Source organism: Mastigoproctus giganteus, chromosome 10 (genome assembly GCF_048544385.1).
Source record: "Mastigoproctus giganteus isolate SK-2022 chromosome 10, ASM4854438v1, whole genome shotgun sequence".
Classification (NCBI taxonomy): Eukaryota; Metazoa; Arthropoda; class Arachnida; order Uropygi; family Thelyphonidae; genus Mastigoproctus; species Mastigoproctus giganteus.
The window spans coordinates 20225490-20244070 of record NC_143584.1 but is presented as its reverse complement, the minus strand read 5'-3'; the positions used below and the strand labels follow the sequence as shown (position 1 = coordinate 20244070).

General features: G+C 33.8%; 1 protein-coding gene across 2 annotated transcripts in view; it reads left to right on the top strand.

The window, feature by feature from the left end:
* LOC150078833 (uncharacterized) overlaps positions 1-18581 on the top strand; it is a 198783-nt gene that overhangs the window by 152028 nt on the left and 28174 nt on the right. For both annotated transcript variants that reach the window (XM_090384142.1, XM_090384141.1), the window contains 3 exons: positions 5944-6006; positions 11666-11833; positions 16819-16902. In XM_090384142.1, coding sequence (XP_090240268.1) covers positions 5944-6006; positions 11666-11833; positions 16819-16902 — 315 coding nt within the window. The remainder of the gene's footprint in view (positions 1-5943; positions 6007-11665; positions 11834-16818; positions 16903-18581) is intronic.

The following is an 18581-nucleotide window of genomic DNA, read 5'->3' as shown; positions in this document are numbered from 1 at the left end:
CCTTGTATATATCATCTAAATAAGGATGATATATACAAGGATGATCAGCTATATGCCATCAGCATATAGCTGACTTAACCCATTTAAAGCCTTAAACTCTATCAGGTCTTCTCGCAGGTGTTTAGTTTCCAGATGCTTCAGTTTATACAATTGAAGTCTTTCTAGGCAAGAGTACCCTATTGTGCCTCTGATTAGTTTTCTTCTTCTTCTTCTTCTTCTTCTTTCTCCTCTCTCATTATAACAGCTCTATATCCTACCTAAAATGGAGCTTCCAAACATGTATGCAATATTCAAGATATGTCTTAGCTATTGCCTTATACAATGGAATAATCACCTCTTTGTCCCTGCTAGCAAAATTCTGTATATTATTGATTGATAGAATCCAATGAGCTGGTCCTGACAGCCTGTCTGCACTGCTCAGAAAACTTCATGTTGTACTGTACAAGTACTCCTGGTCATTTTCTGCTATCTTGAGTTTGGTACCTTCCAAATGGCATGTTATTCTGGGATTATTGCTACCCAGATGTAGTGTCTTGCATTTATCAGTGTTAAACTTCAGCTGCCACTTTTCAGCCCATCTGCCTAATTTATCCAGGTCTTGTTGGAGTAGCATACCCTGATTACTGTCATTTCCTACCTTGCCCACCTTCATATCATTAGCAAACTTAGACTTGTCTAATTTTACTTACATTATCAATTTCTGGATCTGAATTCTTTAGAATTCAGATCCAGAAATTGATAAAATTATAAGTGATAATACATAAACAGTTGTAATACAGAGGATACTATTGTTTCATAAAAGAGTAACAAGTTTATTTTTTTTAATAGTATTCTTCTTTTTTTTTCAATGGTTTGATTTTTTTTTTTTTTTTTTTCAAAAATCAAACCAGAGACAAAATTTTACTCTGAGACCAAGTAAAAATATGAATTAAATTAATATTTAAAATCATTTATGTATAAAGTTTCATTTTTACAAAACTTCAAAATTCCATGAAGAAACTCATTCCACAAAACTTGCCCCTGTCAAAAACTAATTACAGAGGCTCACGTGTGTTCAAGAGACTGGCTCGTGAAAGAGTTAGTTAAAGTTGCATATGGATAAGCTGAACATTTTGGAACTCTTTGGTTCCCTTGTCAGTGGCAAATAAAATTATTTTAAAAGCAATAAGCACTTACATGTCAGCATGTGCAAACATGTTGATCACAATTGTTGTTTATGATTAAAAGATTTAAAGTAATATTTAAAATTATTTATATATATAGTTTCATTTTAACAAAATGTTAAAATTTCATGAAGAAACCCATTCAACAGAGCCCACTCCTGTTTAAAACTGAATATAGGGATGATCTCGCATGTGTTCAGGACACTCGCTCATGAAAGGATTAGTAAAAAGCTACATATAGGTAGGCTGAATTATATTAAAAAAAATCATCAAGCACTTACATGTCAGCACAAGTAAATTTGTTGATTTTCTTAGTTTTATTTTATATTCCAATGATAAGGGAACCACTGAGTTCCAAAGCCTACCTATATGTAACATTTAATTAAAGTTTACTAAATTATGATGTTCTCCCAATGCAATGTAGTTTTGTTTATGCTCATTTTCATCTAATTATAATTTTTGTTGTGTCAAAATAATGTCAAAATATCACTATAATTTAGGAAAAGATTACTATCAATTTTATTATTATTACTTTCTAATTTTTTATTATATAGTTCATAGAAATACTTAGCAAAATCATCAACATTAATGGCCTCCATTTTATTAGCACAGTTAAGGTTCTTTTTTCCCCATCTTCCAATGTTTCCAGAATGGTCTCATATCATGTCATATCATTTTAACGTTGTTTTTTGTATATTAGATAAATAATTCTGGTTTAATCTGGCTTAATAAATAATTCTGGTTTAATCTGGCTTAATAAATAATTAAGCCAGATTAATATTGTACTTAACCTGTCTTTTTAAATTAGAAAACTGGAGATAAAAGTCATGTATATGTGTATTTTTATATTTAATGAACATTTCCTTTTTTTTCTTAAGCAACTGAATTATTTTTTTAGAAAACCACACTGGAAGTTTATTAGTGTTTAAATTAGAAAAACTAACTCGTATGTTATTTTTAATTATCAAATCTAAATTGTCATAAAGTACATCCAAAATCATATTAGGATCCTGAATATTAAAAAGAATATGCCAGTCTGTATTTATAATGTCTTTTCTAAGTTTATCCCAGGTAGCCATCTTAAAGTTATAAAAGCATTGCTTGACTTCCTTTTTGATCAATTTAGTATTAAAGTCAAAGTCAAGATGTAAAGCTTGATGGTCAGAGTAAAAGTAATTTGTAACATAATTTATATTTATCTCAAAATTTTTAAATACCAAGTCTAGGAGTTTGTCTTTTCTGGTTGGTAATTTGCATTTCTGCTTTAAATTCAATCTAAAGTACAAATCTCAAGTATTGTAATAAATATTTATTTTTACAATTAGTCTTCATTTTCCATTACATAGTCATATTGAATGTTAAAATCACCCATGACTATAATCTTTTCATCTCTCTTCGAGGAAATTAACATGGATTCTAGAACCTTCTCAAGTTTTTTTAACATAATCTTTTTAACTGGAGGAGGGAGGTAAATTACAATCAGTTGGACTTTTATATTACCAATTTTAAATTTGATATACAGGTAGTTCTCGACTTTACAAGTTAATTCAATTCTAGCATGTGCTCGTAAAGCGAAAACTCGTAAAGCAGGAATTTATTTCCCATAGACAACGTTAAAAATAGGGGTTACGTTATCAACAACGAAATTGGTTAGCTAATTAGTTTGGTTAAACAATGATTGATTTATTCAAAGAAATGAAAACATAGCCTGTAAATCAAGCAAATTATAATAATAGATAAATTATTTATAACTTACAAATGTTGAAGAATGTTTATTCTTCATCATCGACTAAATGCACACTCGTTGATCACTCATTATTGGCTTGGCACTCGTTGGTTTATTGCACAAGGAGTCATCTTATTCAGAAATGCTTCAAGAGTTGCTTCTTTCCAAGATAATCTATTTTCTTTATAAATTTCAATAACCTGCATAAGCATTTTTTAACGGAATGCACAAATTGCAACTAACACGATTTGCATGGAGTAACAAGTTGACGAAGCTTAAAAAAAAAAAAAAAAAAAAGGAATGAAGAGAAGATGCTTAAATTTTATTTATGTTTTTTTTATACGACTGAAGATTTCAGTAAAGGGCAAACACATTTCACCATAATAATGTAACCCACACAATTCCAACTATCGGTATTTTTGCAAATGCAATAACATCTGATTGAGGTGTATAAGGCTTTGAATGGGTTGAGCACGCTGAATTCTGATGGGATTCTTCCACTTGTTCAGATTACGAACCAAAGGGGGCATAAATTCAAATTGAGGAAAGACAGATGTAGAATAGATGTGCAGAAATTTGCCTTTAGCTAGCAGGTGGTTAATTGCTGGAACAAACTTCCATCTGTCATTGTGGAAGTTGATAGGTTAAATAAATTTAAAGAGGAACTGGACAAACATTAGAGGGAATTGTTGTGTAAATTTTTTTTTATTTTATTATTATTATTATTTTTTTTTTTTTTTTTGGCTGAAGCTGCATAAGCTCATACACTTGCTTTCTTTCATCACATGCCACTGCTACTACTACTACATCGAGTTTACGACCTGTTTATAATTGCTTGCAGTAACAGAAAAGCCCAATAAACTGAAAAGTGCAAATTATTTTATTGGTAATGACCTCCAGAAATGTGCTTTACAAAAATATCACAAAGCTATTCAAAATTGATTCTTATAACAGAACATATGATAATGATGAAAGTGTAGTGCATTTTAGTGATTTGAATTGGTAAGTAATATAATTTACGCTATAAAAACGACCTTATAGATTGTTATATAGCAAAAATTTCAACTTCGGAGGTCATGAAATGAATTACCAAAAAATGTGTTATTGGGTTCACATAATGATATTTTCGCGATGCGATGGTAACGGATTAATATCATAAAGTGGGGTATACCGTATTGTATAGCTATGCGCGTTCTAATTAATTGAAAATGTGAAGGACAAACTTCAGAATCTAAGATGTCTGAAGTAAGGCAGGTTTCTGTAAGGACCCAAATATCAAATTCAGAATGACTGATCTCTATTTTAAATTTATTGAAGTTTCCACTGATACTTCTACAGTTTTGAAAATAGATGTTAAAAGCATTTCCTGTCTCTTTATCTTTGTAAATGTCATATTTATTTTTTACAATTACTATACATTCTGAATGGGTCTTGCTATTACAAGCCCAGTTTTATTGTAATAAGTTTTGTGAGAAAAACATTTATTATCGTTTTTTGTGTTTCTTAAATTTAAAAACCTGAACAGTTACCCCATCAGGAAAGCTATGTTTGGATTTCATCAGATCCATTTCTCTCTGATCAAAGCTAATTTTAAAAAAGGAATATATTTCAGGATAAAGTGATTTAATTTTTTCAGCTGTAATATTGGCATTCAATTTATTTTTAAAGTAGTATTCAAGGTCAGCTTCCTTCATATAGGGTGCTAACTTAGAAAAATGCCAGAAGACCTGCTAACTTAGAAACATGCCAGAAGACCTTTTTGGGAATAACTAATAGATTTCCTCTATCATCCCTTCCAATAAAATTTACCTTACTATCACTGGACATATTGAGAGATTCATGGTTAAGTTTATCACTAACATGGTTAAGTTTCAATTTCTCATTACTATTCAGTTTCTCATAATCATTATCTCCCCTTGCAATGAGCTTAACGTTGTTGTCATTAGATATATCCAAACATTCATGATCAGTAAAAACACTGGTAGGGTTAATTTTCATTTTATCATCGCTAGTCTTATCGTTGGTCTTGTATTTATTACTAAAAACATTCGATACTGGAACTGTAAACTGATTAGAATCATTGACCAATAAAGTACCAGTACGTTTGCACTTCTCACCTTGAGGGAATTGTTTCAAAGGTTTATCTTGATGGACAGTAAGATCAGAATTCATGGAAGTATACAAAGGCTTAGAATGTTTAATAACTCTGTCAGCAAACTCTGAGTTTTTCTTTTTCTTTGGAATAGCACCTAAGGTTAGATCCAAAGAAGTCTGAGTTTCCTTATCCGAGAAAAATACTAAGTTCTCTACCTGAGTTTCAATGCCACTAATTAACTTTTCAACATTATGATTATATTCTGTGTTAAATCCCTTATGTGAATATCCAACAGTGTTATCCAATATTGATTGATTGGTGTGATCAGAAGAAACTTTCAACTTTCTGTCTTTCCATTCAGTATCATTTCTTTTGTAATGAGGACTGGTGTGTGCATCATAAAGAGGACCAACCTTAAGCGAAAAATTCTTCAAGCTATTATTAACATTTTTAAATTCATCTTTAATATAACTGTTTAGTTCAGCCACACTTTCTTTTAAATCATGGACCATCAAATGCAGATCTGATTGGGAGGTTTGGACACTATCTACTTTGGTAAATATAGAACCAATATAATTGACAAAATGTTTTTTGAACATTTTGTCAATTCAATTAATACTGAATCATAGCAATATGGAAAAATAAAATATTTTCGTTAAAAAATATTGCAGTCCATTAGAAAAGTATCAGAAATTGATATACTCCATGCAGAATTTAAAAACACCAAAAATTTTTCTGGAAATAAAAAAAAAAGTAGTTGAACACCTGTCAGGTGTAGCATGAGTGTTTTCATTACAGTAGGGACTGTAATAGGTGTTTTCATTACAGTAGGGACTGGCAAGCACTGCTGGATTAATGCCTAGTTTATAAAATTTTTGTTGAATTTTTATGATTGTTATGGCAAAATATGTACAATATTTTGCCATAACATACAAATTTCTTTTTTTATCTCTTTGTAGGTGTCATCAAAAGAAATTTTAGTAGAGCAGTTGCAAAATCATCTCCAAATTATTACTAAAGAAGTAAGTAGCTTTCTTTTTTTTTATTTTTTTTTTTATTGAAGTTTAAGAAAATTGATAAAACTTAATGGACAGTGCATTTTCTCATTATTGTTTTACATTTTCAGATGTCACTTTTTTGGAACAGTCTGGGTTTGATTCCTATGAGGAATTTCTAAAGCCATCTAAATCATGATGTAATTAGCTGGTCTCAGATAGGGGGAGTAAAAGTTATGCTGAATTTTTCATCCCACACAACATGCAAATTGACTGGTGAACATACACACTTATACAGAAGTATAGCAAATGTTTCAATAAGGTCTAAGTTGCTGATGTACCTAAAACACAACAACAAATCCCATTTTTTACTCCCTTCTTTCTCCCAAATTTTCCATCAAATAGATCATTAGGATTTTGGGGCTTTTTTTTTTTTTTTTTTTTTATATATTTCAGGCAGTTTTTCAGTCTTGAAATAATATTGGTTTATTTTTGAGAACCTTCCAAATCGTACATTCTCAGGGCAGGAATATGATTTGTGATGTTCTTAGTAAAAAAGTAAAAGTAAATTGCAGCCATTATCAACCCACTGCAGGATGGAAGCCTCCTCAACAATTCATGCTGAGGGAGATGGACCAATAATCTGCCACGCTAGTCCAGTGCGGGTTGACAGATTGACCGTATTCAGCAGTCAGGGGCTTGAACCCCGGTCTACTCAAAGAACGTGTGCCGCTGCACTCCCACTCCTGACCACTCGGCTACGGAGGCCTTCCTAGTATTAGGATCAATTTATTTAAACAGGATAGGGCTCACAGTTTGTTAGGCCTCTTCTCTTCATGTTAATATCAATAAATTTTTTTTACAGTCAATTTATTTTTTGAAGCGATCATTAAGATCTCTTGGGCAGAGTCACATTTACATTTTTATTAACAAGCATGTAAGTGTGACTCTGCCCAAGAGATCTTAATGATTGCATTCAGAAGTCACAGTTTGGGTTGGAGGTGGAAGGGCAGGGGTTTCTTAGGTTAATAAATTACCATAGCAGAGAACCATTTTTCAACTCATTTTTCAACTCATATAGACCAGCCTTTTAGATAGTCTTGAGTTTTGTTCAGTTTCATCACTAACCCTTCCCTTCTCTTTAGTCATTTATTTATTTTTATATTATTTTTAATTTGTTCTAGTAGCTTATGTTATTTGATCTTGTTTTCATTGTAGAGATGTTTTAATCTACACAGCATAGTGTCATATGCAAATGGAAGTTTTTTGATATATTTATTCCACCTTTTATATTTATGTATAGAAATTTAATGTAAAGTTATTTAGTTAGCTTTTTCAAAATTTAATAATATTTATTGTCTATTTGGAGTGCAGAATAAATTATTTCCAAGTTTTAATCTTCTCTATGAGGTCACCCTTTAGACAGCATGTCAGAACCTAACAATTGAATTAATGAAACTTCAGTTTTTATTTAATATCCATAGTGTTATGATATACATTTTCCTTGTAGTTTATGTACTAATATTTTCTATTGATCTTTAGTAATTTATATAAATCAGATTTTTATATATTGGATGGAAATTATATTTTTAATATATATTTAGACATCAATAATTGTAGCTGAGTGGTCAGGAACGAGAGTGCAGTAGCACACGCTTTTTGAGTAGACCAGAGTTCAAACCCCTGATTGCTAAATATGGTCGATCTGCCATTCCGCACTGGACCAGCATGGCAGATTATGGTCCATTTCCCTCAGCATGAATTGTTGAAGAGGCTTCCATCCTACAGTGGGTTGATAATGGCGGCAGTAAAAGTTGCTTTGTAACAGCCTTACTTAAATGCTTTAACAGACTTTCTGTGTTCACTTGCTGGAATTTTTAATCAGCATGTTTGTTAAAACTCTTAAATAAGATTTAATTCAGTATTTTAGTATTAGTAGTGGCAAATAATGCAAGAAAGCAAGCTTATACAGCATCAGCAAAAAAAAAAAAAAAAAAACTTTCCATATCACCAGTCCATCCCTGTAACAGTTTGTCTAATTCTTCTTTGAATTTACTCAAATTGCCCATCTCTACAACAGCAGGTAGGAGTTTGTTCCAATAATCAGCCACCGCCTGGCTGAAGAAAAATTTCCACTCATCTACACTGCAACCATCCTTCCTCAATTTGAATCTATTCTCATTGTATGTGTAGTCTGAGTAAGAGGAAGGATTGCATCAACATTGAGCTTACTAAATCTATAAAAAGCCTTAAACACCTCAATCAGATCTCCTCACAGCTGCCTAGTCTCCAGGTGCTGCTGCTGTTTACAGAACTAAAGCCTTTTCTTTCCCTCCTTAATCTCATTGCTCTTTTCTCCACACTCATTCCAACAGATCAAAATCCTTCCAAAAATGAGACCTTCAGACCTGTATGTAATCCTTAAGATGTGGTCTAACAAGCCTTGTACAATGGGATAATCACCTCCTTCTCCCTGCTAACAAAATTCCTGTATATCATTTACAAAACTCTATGAGCTGTCCTGGCACTCTGTCTGCACAACCCAGTAAACTACATATGTGACTGCACAGTTATCCCCAGGTCTTTTTCGTTTTCCAGTACTCTGAGTGTGATATCAGACAGTTGGTAAATTATTATGAGATTACTCCTACTTATATGCAGTACCTTGCATTTGTCAATGTTCAACTTCAATTGCCACTTTTCAGCCCATTGCCTAATTTTGATAGTATTTTGTTGCAGTAGCATACCTTGATTACTGTCATTAACCACCCTGCCAACCTTTGTATCATCTGAAAACTTAAACATTAAGCTTGATATGCCTTCATCAATATAATTAATAAATATATAAAACAACAGTAGGCTCAGCACTGAACCCTAAGGGAATCCAGGGTTCAGTGCTGGACCCATTGTTGTTTCCAATGATAACATTAGTCCACAAACAGCACTGCAGGCGCATCCGTAGCCAGGTGGGCAGGAGCAACAGTGCGCAGCACACACTTCTTGATTTGACCAGGGTTCAAGCCGTGAGCCACCAAATACGGAGGATGTGGAAAGGTCAGGGAATGACCACCGCATATCCTTGGAGCAATATGGCCTTAGTTGCTAATGCTCCTAAAAAAAAAACCAAATAAACAATAATAAATAAACATTGTAATGGGAAAAAAAAACAATTTTCTCCAAGAAATAATTGCTGTTAATCTCCTGCCTAAGAGCTGCGTGGAACCAGTGTGATAGTATCAGAGCATCCTAGCTCAATATGACCAGAAACACCCAAATAGCAGGGAATGTAGGCAATAGAAATGGTTTCATTTCTGAATCTATTTCCTTTCATAAAATCTGACTGCGATAGCTCAGTATCCATTTGAACTTTGTAAAGAACATGGGGAGAATATCTGTATTTTTGAAATCTATTCTTATTATTCTGGAATTTTATTTCTGCCCATCAAAGACAGGACTGGAGTGGGACCACATTCTATTAAATAGTTCATATGCCATACTGTGTAAATACCCTGAGGAATGCGCTGAAACTGTCCTCTGCTCATGGGCTTCCCATAAACTGATGCCATCAAATGGGTACCTTCTCATCATATCAGGGTAAGATACAATGATAAATAAGAAAATTTGTAAGTCCATACAGTGGAGACTTCATATAGTGGAGTCCCAGTTCCCTCAGTTTTATGGCTGCTGAAAATACATAAACCTGCCATTCCCTTATGCCCTATGTATCTTGTTATGGCATTCCAACATGAACTCTCCAAGTTCATATAATGGAGTGCCACAGCATCTCAGCCCTTATTTCCATATCAAGATCCAAGACTGCGTGCACAATTGTTGCCTTCTCTCATGGTTGGATGCACCTACTTGCTGGTGGTGGGTCTGTGTGAATTGCAAGAGGTGGACCTTTGTACATCCTATTATGAATATTCTCCAGCATGATGAGCTTGGTGACTTGTTTATTTAATGACTAATGCATATTTACCTGTTTCCCAAGAGCCTGACTAATGTGTGTTTAGTGTGTGTTGCACAATTATATGCATACTTTTTTTTGTCACGTGTTGTCTGATCACACTTTCTTGGTATAAAATGATTGTTTGCTATACCATCATTTCTGTAGTTGATGAAGAGGTATATTGTGTCAAACTACTGATGTGTATTATGTTATTTTATCACTTTTACTTTATATTCTGTGTGCGTATCTTATTGCTTTTTGTCTGTTCTGTTTTTTTATTTTATACTTCTAATTTTGTATTTTAATTATACAAAGGGTACTAGGAAAGTTTTGCAATACAGCTTTTTTATTTAATTTTTTCAAAGTAATTTCCTCTACATTCAATAAAATTGAATGTAGAGGAAATCCTCCGAAATCCATCCTCCGAAACCAATCTTTAAACCAGTTCTGCCAAGTTTCACTAGGGAGTAAAGCACACTCGTTGTCCCAAGCCCGTAGAAGGTCCTCATCACTGGAAAACCGCCTCCCTTTTAGCTTCATTTTCACATGCGGGAACAGTGCAAAGTCGCAGGGAGCAAGGTCTGGACTGTAGGGAGGGTGCTCGAGAAGTTTCAGTCCTGTCGTGGTCAAATATTCGATGCAGGCTTTGGCACGGTGAGCTGGAGCATTTTCGTGATGGGGGTACCAGGTGTCCATTCTTGACTTTGGCCGCAGGTTCTTCATAGATCCAATGACTTTAGGCAGGCATTGTTCAGTATACCACTTAGCTGTGACTGTCTTCTGTGTCCAAAACGACACGTTCCACAATTTCACTCGATTTGAAAAATACAGCTATCATTTTCTTCTTTACAGATCGGGATTTTCTGACAATTACGGGTATGTCGTCATCATCAAAGACCCAAACTTTGTTTTGAGCCTTGGTCGGCAATCGTAATAGTACAGCCAAGTCTCGTCACCTGTCACGATGTTGTTCACATACCGATATTGTCCCTTATCAAACTTTTTTAACATCTCCCGGCACCAAGTCACACGTCGTGTCATCTGCTCTTCAGTCAGTTGATGCGGCACCCAGAGAGGACAAAGTTTCTTCACGTGCAAATGATCTTGCAGAATTGAACGAATTGCTGGTGCATTTGGCCCAAAGTATCCTCTATCTGTTGGTAGGTCACTCGCCTGTTTTCATCAAGCATTTTCCTCACAGCAGTAACGTTTTCCTCCGTAACTGACGTTCGTGGCCTTCCCGGCCTCTCAGAATCCTCCAGAGTGAAATTTCCCCTTTGGAATTCTCTATACCACCTGAATATCGTTGTACGATGTGGACAATCATCATCTAGTGCAAGAGTCATTTCTTCTAAGCACTGGTCTATGATTAAACCACGCACGAAATTATACCGCAAAACTGTCCTTATCTCATTTCGTGACCACGATGCCATCGCAAGCACTTTACACTCTCACTACTAATGAATAACTGAGCCCATCGACTTGGCGTGGCGGCTACTATGCACGTATGAACATGTCTCGACATGCAGCAACAAGCAGCTTCCTGTGATTCATTGTTGCGTCATATTGCAAAACTTTTCTAGTACCCTTTGTATAATTTATTTGTACAGTTTTATTTTTATTAAAGATTTATTTTTGCGGTTTATCAGTAACAACAAGATTTGTTCATAACATAAAATTTTTTTTTTTTTTTTTAAATTAGTCTGCTAACTTTTTTCTTTTTTTTTTTTAATGTAGGTAGAGTTGAAGGACACAGCTTTGATAAATGTTGAAAGAAAGCTAGATGCAGCTCGACAAGGAAGTACTGCACTCAAAAATCAGATAGTATCATTAACAGAAAATATAGAGCAGCTTAAGGATGAATTAGAATCTGCTAAAGTGCTTCATGACAATCTTGAATTAAATGTAAGTATAAATGTGGTCCATGCACACTTCGCATTGTTGTTGATTAAATGATATTGAGAGAGAAAAGATAGCAAATATCCTTTTAAAGCATTACTTTAAAGATAAAGAAAAGGCAGCATTTTGCTATGTTATAACCTGTTTTATTTTTATCATATTTATTGATCTGTCTCTGGGAGTCTGTCACACACTAACCATTGTAACCGATGTGCCATTAAACCAGCAACAACAACTGTCTGGGAATCCTCTTCAATGGACATTAAAGAAGGTTAAGATTACTATTTACATAATTTACAAATTAAAATCATAAAACTGAAAATAACATGATGGCGGCCAAAAAGTGGAAATTTAACTGTATGGTTGACTCTTCTAAAAGAATGCTGAAACTGAGTGATTTTATAACTGAGTTTTCTGGCTAGCTAAATAAAGCCAGGCAATTGAAATGAGTTCTTACTGGGCAGTCAGCTAGTATCAGCAACTAATAACTATCATTTTCAGATGTTACCAGAAAACCCACATTTTAGGTCTCTCTCTCTACTCTTCTCCTCCCCCCCCCACAAACATGTCTTCATTTGAAGGGAGCTGAAAATTAACCTGTAGCCACCTAAAGAAAGGAACTGCTATGGAGGCAGTAGTTTGATAGTCTGAGCAGGCATAATGCCACCAGGACTCTTAAACACTCATTAATAACATGAGAGGCCATTGTGAATTTTATCTGACTGTCTGGGCAATCTACAATCTCCTATGCTGGATACTTATTTTCAGATATAATCTGATCAGCATATTTCAAAAAATGGTACTTTTTATCCATAAATTTGAATAGTACTATTGCATCAATATATATTTCTGCAGAAAATGCCATTGATCTAATTAATGATTTTTTGACCTATTGCACTTTTTTTATATACAGGCATACCTCGGTTAACGTTACCTCTGATAACGAAGCTTCGATATAACGTAGTCGGCAATTTCAAGCCCCATTTAACATAAAAAAAATATTCCAGTTTAATCACATGAAATCTAAACAAACTGAAGAAATTAGGGAAACCTTTGGAGCTTCTCGTGGTTGGTTCGAGAAATTTAAAAAACGGGCCAGGATTCATAGTGTAAAATTAACAGGAGAAGCTGCAAATAAGTTTCCAGAAAAACTAAAGGAAATAATTGAACGTGAAAATTTTCCAAATTTGGTGTTCAGTGTTGACGAAAGCGGTTTGTTCTGGAAACGGCTACCAACAAAAAGCTTCATTTCTATTGAAGAAAAATCAGCTGCTGGGTTCAAAGCAGCCAAAGACCGTTTAACGTTACTCTTTGGATCAAATGCCTCTGGCGATTATAAATTAAAATTGTTATTAGTTTACCATTCAGAAAATTCGAGGGCGTTAAAAGGTAACATAAAAATGAATTTACCTGTAATATGGAAAGCAAATAGAAAAGCGCGGGTTACCAAGGAGTTATTTACTGATTGGTTTGTTAACCACTTTTGTCATGAAGTAAAACGGTATTGTCAAAAAAAACAACTTTGAAGAAAAAGCTCTTTTGTTGTTAGACAATGCTCCAGGACATCCTACTGATCTTAACACGTTGGACACATGCATTCCTGTCAAAGTTGTGTTTCTTCCAGCAAACACAACTTCCCTGATTCAACCATTGGATCAGGGAGTAATAGCATCATTTAAAGCTTATTATCTGCGTCGAACATTAAGCAGTTTAACTGAACTAGAGGTTAAAGAGGAAATGACAGTTAAAACTTTTTGGAAAATTACACCATTAAAAACGCAATTGAAAACATTGATAGTTCTTGGAAAGAAGTCACTAAGAAATGCTTAAATGGAGTTTGGCGCAAAATATGGCCAGAAGTTGTACTAGAAGAAGAAAATAACATCCAAGAAATTATAAATGAAGTTATCCAGATGGCTCAATCAATAGGTTTCGAAAATGTCGATGAAGAGGATGTTAGAAATTTATTGAATGCAGAAGATGATGGTTTTTCAGTGGAAGATTTAGAAAACCTTGTTAGCAATAAGACGAAGTTAAAGAAGTTCCTGCCGAAAAAGTGTTAACAACCAAAGATTTAAAAAGGTGCTTAAATGACATTGAAAGCGTTTTAAATTTTTTTAGTGAAAATGATCCTGATTTAGGAAGAAGTGTTATAGTTAAGCGATCAGTGTTAAATGCAATAACTCTGTATAGGCAATTGTTAAATGAAAGAGAAAAAGAGCATAAACAATCAACTTTAGACTCGTATTTTAAAATGTGATTTCACTTTGTATGTAAGTTGACTGTTTATTTAATAAAACTTTTCTTTGTCCGAAAAAAAAGCTTTTCATTTTCTTTAAGTAGGAACGTATCCCTATTCTGGCCATTGTATTTTTACCTCTGAAAACGAAGTTTCGCTTAACGAAGTAATTTCGTGGAACGCATCCTATTCGTTATTCGAGGTATGCCTGTATATACCTTAACTTTTGTCCATCAGTGTAATTCACCCAATTTTTAAAGCAGGTCTACATCTTTACTAAAATGCAGTTTGCAGACCTGTTTATAACATTCAAGATGTGGCCAAACATAACTTTATATAACAGAATAATTAGCTCATTTTTCCATACTATAAAATAACTGTATAACTCCAGTTGCTGTCCTGGCATGAGAAAACAGAATTATGCATCAAGCATGAGGGTGCATAAGTACACGTACTTTGGGTAAAGGTTTCAAGCCCTTGGCTGCTAAATATCGTGTTGTTTCTTGCATTCTCTCTATCGTGAGAATTCTTCTGTTCATGTGGTCATCCTGGAGTATAAAAACAGAAAATTTACCTTAAATTTTGCTTCCCAAGTAATAAGCCAATCTAAGATTAATTTATTATCCCAATGCAGAATCTTGAGGAGGTAACTTATGCCATCTGAATAGCTTTGGTGTTGTTGAAACATCATTGGCAACAGACTTATTACATATCCACCAACATGTCATCAACGTGGGATACAAATTATAATTCTCACTCACTCAGAATGATATTCCTTTATAACTATCTTTTATCTTCTGCAATTTAACCATTCTTTAATAACATGTATTAATTTCTCACTAGTGGGAATAAATTTAAATACATTACATCTGAATTACATTGCATCCAGTTCTTTTGTCACAACCTTACATTAATTATCAGATTAGTTTAGTACAGTTTTTTTAGTATTTATATGGGCCATGCAGTGCAAGGAAAATCTAGACTTTTACTGGACCAGACATACAAAAAAACCCTATCTGTGTGTTTCTCTCCCTAATGAGGTATCAACCCGACTGATCTTTGAATGATCTCAAGAGGTCAGCTTCAACTACTACTAAAACTGGCTAAAATAAAACTTGTACATTCCATTTTTTCCTCAATTTGAATTTAGAGCTGCTAGTTCTGGTGTCACTTATAACTATGAATGTTTCATCATCATTCATTTTACTGTCCCCTCTCACAGCCTTATAGACCTTAGTTGGATCCCTCTAAAGTAACTATATACCTTGGGGAGGGGGGTCTGATAAAGATTTATATAAGACTCTGAGAGGGATAGTAAAATGAATGAAGGTGAAATTTTCACAGTAATAAATACCTGAAATTTAGTTGCTGTTGTTTGTTATAATTGCCCTGTAAATTAATGCAATTATGTTTCTTGTTACTATTTTTTGGGCATGTTAGCATATATATGTGTGAACTGCCTGTTGTCTTCACCATATCCACCTGTTTGTGTATGTCCATCTCCATGTAAAATTAAAATTTTATATTTAGACTTTTTAAAGATTTGTCAAGTCACCTTAGATTTCCTTTAAACTGGATTTTTGAGCCTTTCCAAATTTCATTAATATTGGACCAATAGAACTCAGGCAATTATTATTTTTTTTTTTCATACATATCACAGGCTATCAGTATATTTCGACCAGAGCACTTGCTATTATATTGTTGCTGTGCACTGATTGTAGGAAGGTATGTACACAAATGAAATATTATCAGTTTGCACACAAGTCATTGCAGGTGCATTATAGCCAAAGTAGCTTATGTGCCATGAAACCCCCCATGACAAGTAATTTTTTTTTTTTAAATCATGAATTATTACGCTTTGCTAATGTCTTTGAAATGTAGCACAGTGCATATACATTAACTAACTTGTTAAATTTTTTTGTAATAAATTGGATATAAACACACTGTATGATTTATTTAATTTTAATTTATAATCAGTTAAACCCAGATCTTTGTATGTAATAATTTGAGTATATATAAATACTTTATTTAAAATTTAATTCCTTCAATGTGCAAATTTGTGCTCATTTGTATCATTGTATTATTGTTTAGTTTTAATTGCTGACCAATAAAATCCAGATATTACTGTAATTTATGATTTGAATAATTTTAATTTTTATATTTTAAATAATTATATGGTTTAATCACTATTTTGAAGATTTTGCTCTGTTTAGAAAAGTGTCAAGAAGGAATCACAGATTAAAATTTTGAATTTCAGTCATATTTTTTTTCCTGGCCACTCACAATTTGTCTATGCATATGTACATCTGACAATACATCACATGTGCACACACAGAATAGCTTAGTATATTATTATATGATATTTTCCTTCCGGTTTAGTTGTGTGCATTGCCTCATTTGATGAAGTCTGCATTTATGTTGTTTAATACAATACTTAGTCTCAAGATTATGCGTTAACATAAGCTTGATGTGTGTATGTATGCATGTTTTGAGAGAGAGATAGATAGAGAGAGAGAGAGAGAGAGAGAGAGAGAGAGAGAGAGAGATGGGGGGGGAGAGAACAAATTAAGGAGTAGAAAGTTTAATCATTTGGAATACAAATTCATACCTGTTATACACAATTTTAATGAACATATATTTCATTAAATGGTCTTTTACTCCTAATAAAGGACAGTATATCCATTAAATGTTCTATTTAACATAATTCTTAATCCATATTTTTTTAACTTCGTACTGTATTGGAATATTTTAGGTAACAGCTCGAAAAGAGCAGATAGAAGAATTAAAAGCACAGGAGAAGGTGTTACAGGAGCAGAAACGTTTGTTGATGATACAGGTAAATAATTTTGGAGCATTATTTAATAATTTGCGAATTCTCATTGTGGGAACTATAAATTTCTAAATGCCTAATGTGCATTCTAGATTTTTTTTTTAGCTTTTTTATGTTACTTTTCATGTTTACCTGAAGATTTTAATATGCTAACCAAAGTGCCTGAAATAGTTTTTCCTTGTCAAAGCACTATGTTTTATTTCACATGAGTATACAGTACACGGATGCAAGCCCTCTGGGTTTACAATGGACAATTTATCTTTTTGACCTAATCTGACTCCTCCTCTATTTCACCATCATAACATAGAGTTTTTGTCTTTTTGCAATAAGTTTTTCTGCCCTTTTATTTTTGCAAAAAAAAAAAACAGTAAAACTATGTTAAGATCAGAATTTTTTTAAAACTAAAATCATTAATGATTTTAGTTTTTAATTGAAATATGAACCAAAACTTCTTGAAGAAAAAGTCTAGGTCAGTAGTGGTTTGCAAACTGGGTGCCACTTATGTTTCATAGGAGTGCTGCAAACTTCTGAAAATTTATTCTTTTGATGAATTCAATAAGATCAGTTCCTAAGGACCAATTTCTATGAGAAATTGGTCCTTAGGGACTGATCCTTAGGAAGAGAAATCTCTCTGCTAGTGGGATTACTCAGGAACAGTTATCTTCCGATGTAACTGTAGTGACAAAGAATAAGGCCAGAGGAACTACTAGCCTTAATTATGTATTAGAAGTGGCTGGGGCTGTTAGGAGAATTCTATTAGCTTGGACACAAGTCTTTATAAATCGGGGCTCACACCGGGTTTAGGATCTTTTGATGCTAACCCAGTGCTATAAATGTGTGGCTTTTGGCTATGTGGCCAGGTAGTGTAGAGAAGATGTGTTCTGTGGCCATTGTGCTGAGTGTGCCACTCATTTGAAGAATTTCCAAAGAAAAATGAGGCTCCCTGATGCGCCAACTGCTGGTGGAAGAAGAGTCCTTCAGCACACACACAGCGGTGGATAAGATTTGTCCAGAGTTTGCAAGAGCAGTTGATATTCTCAGAAGAAGAACAGATTATGGAAAATGGTATGCTGCAACCTGCTGTGGTGTACTAAGAATCTGCTGAGCACCTTGTGATGATGGGTTGGGCACGGAGATTCCTGCCTGGTGTAAGTAATGTAAATTTCAAGATAGTAGACCAGAAGATAGCTGGTTAAGTTGAAGAATTTAACAATGTTATTGTGATTGCAGGAGGTAATTACTAATGTATAAAGTTAACTAACCATACTATTTTATGTAATTGCAAACTGCAGTTACTAACATGATTATATTGAAAGGAGCGAGTCTCTTTTTACACCTGGCCTGAGTTGGGCTTCTAGGCTGGTGAACACTCGCCCCTCCTAGCCTTATAGTAGGTGGAATGTTTATTATCGCTTTTGTTGTCTGACGAGTTGTCGGACATGGTTTTTCATGGTGGGGTGAAGCCACCCCCACCTTGAGGCTAAAAGTAATTTCTATTGTCTTTTGTTATGAGTCATATGTTGACAATAACTAACTATTGACAATTTAAAATGCAGACACAGCTAAGAATAGGTCACATATGGGTGAGAACCCAGGAGGTGACTTGAATAGAGTTTCATATAAATGACAAAATGTCTAACCTTTAGGCAGAAGGAAAGAGATTTTTTAAAGTCTACACTGCACTA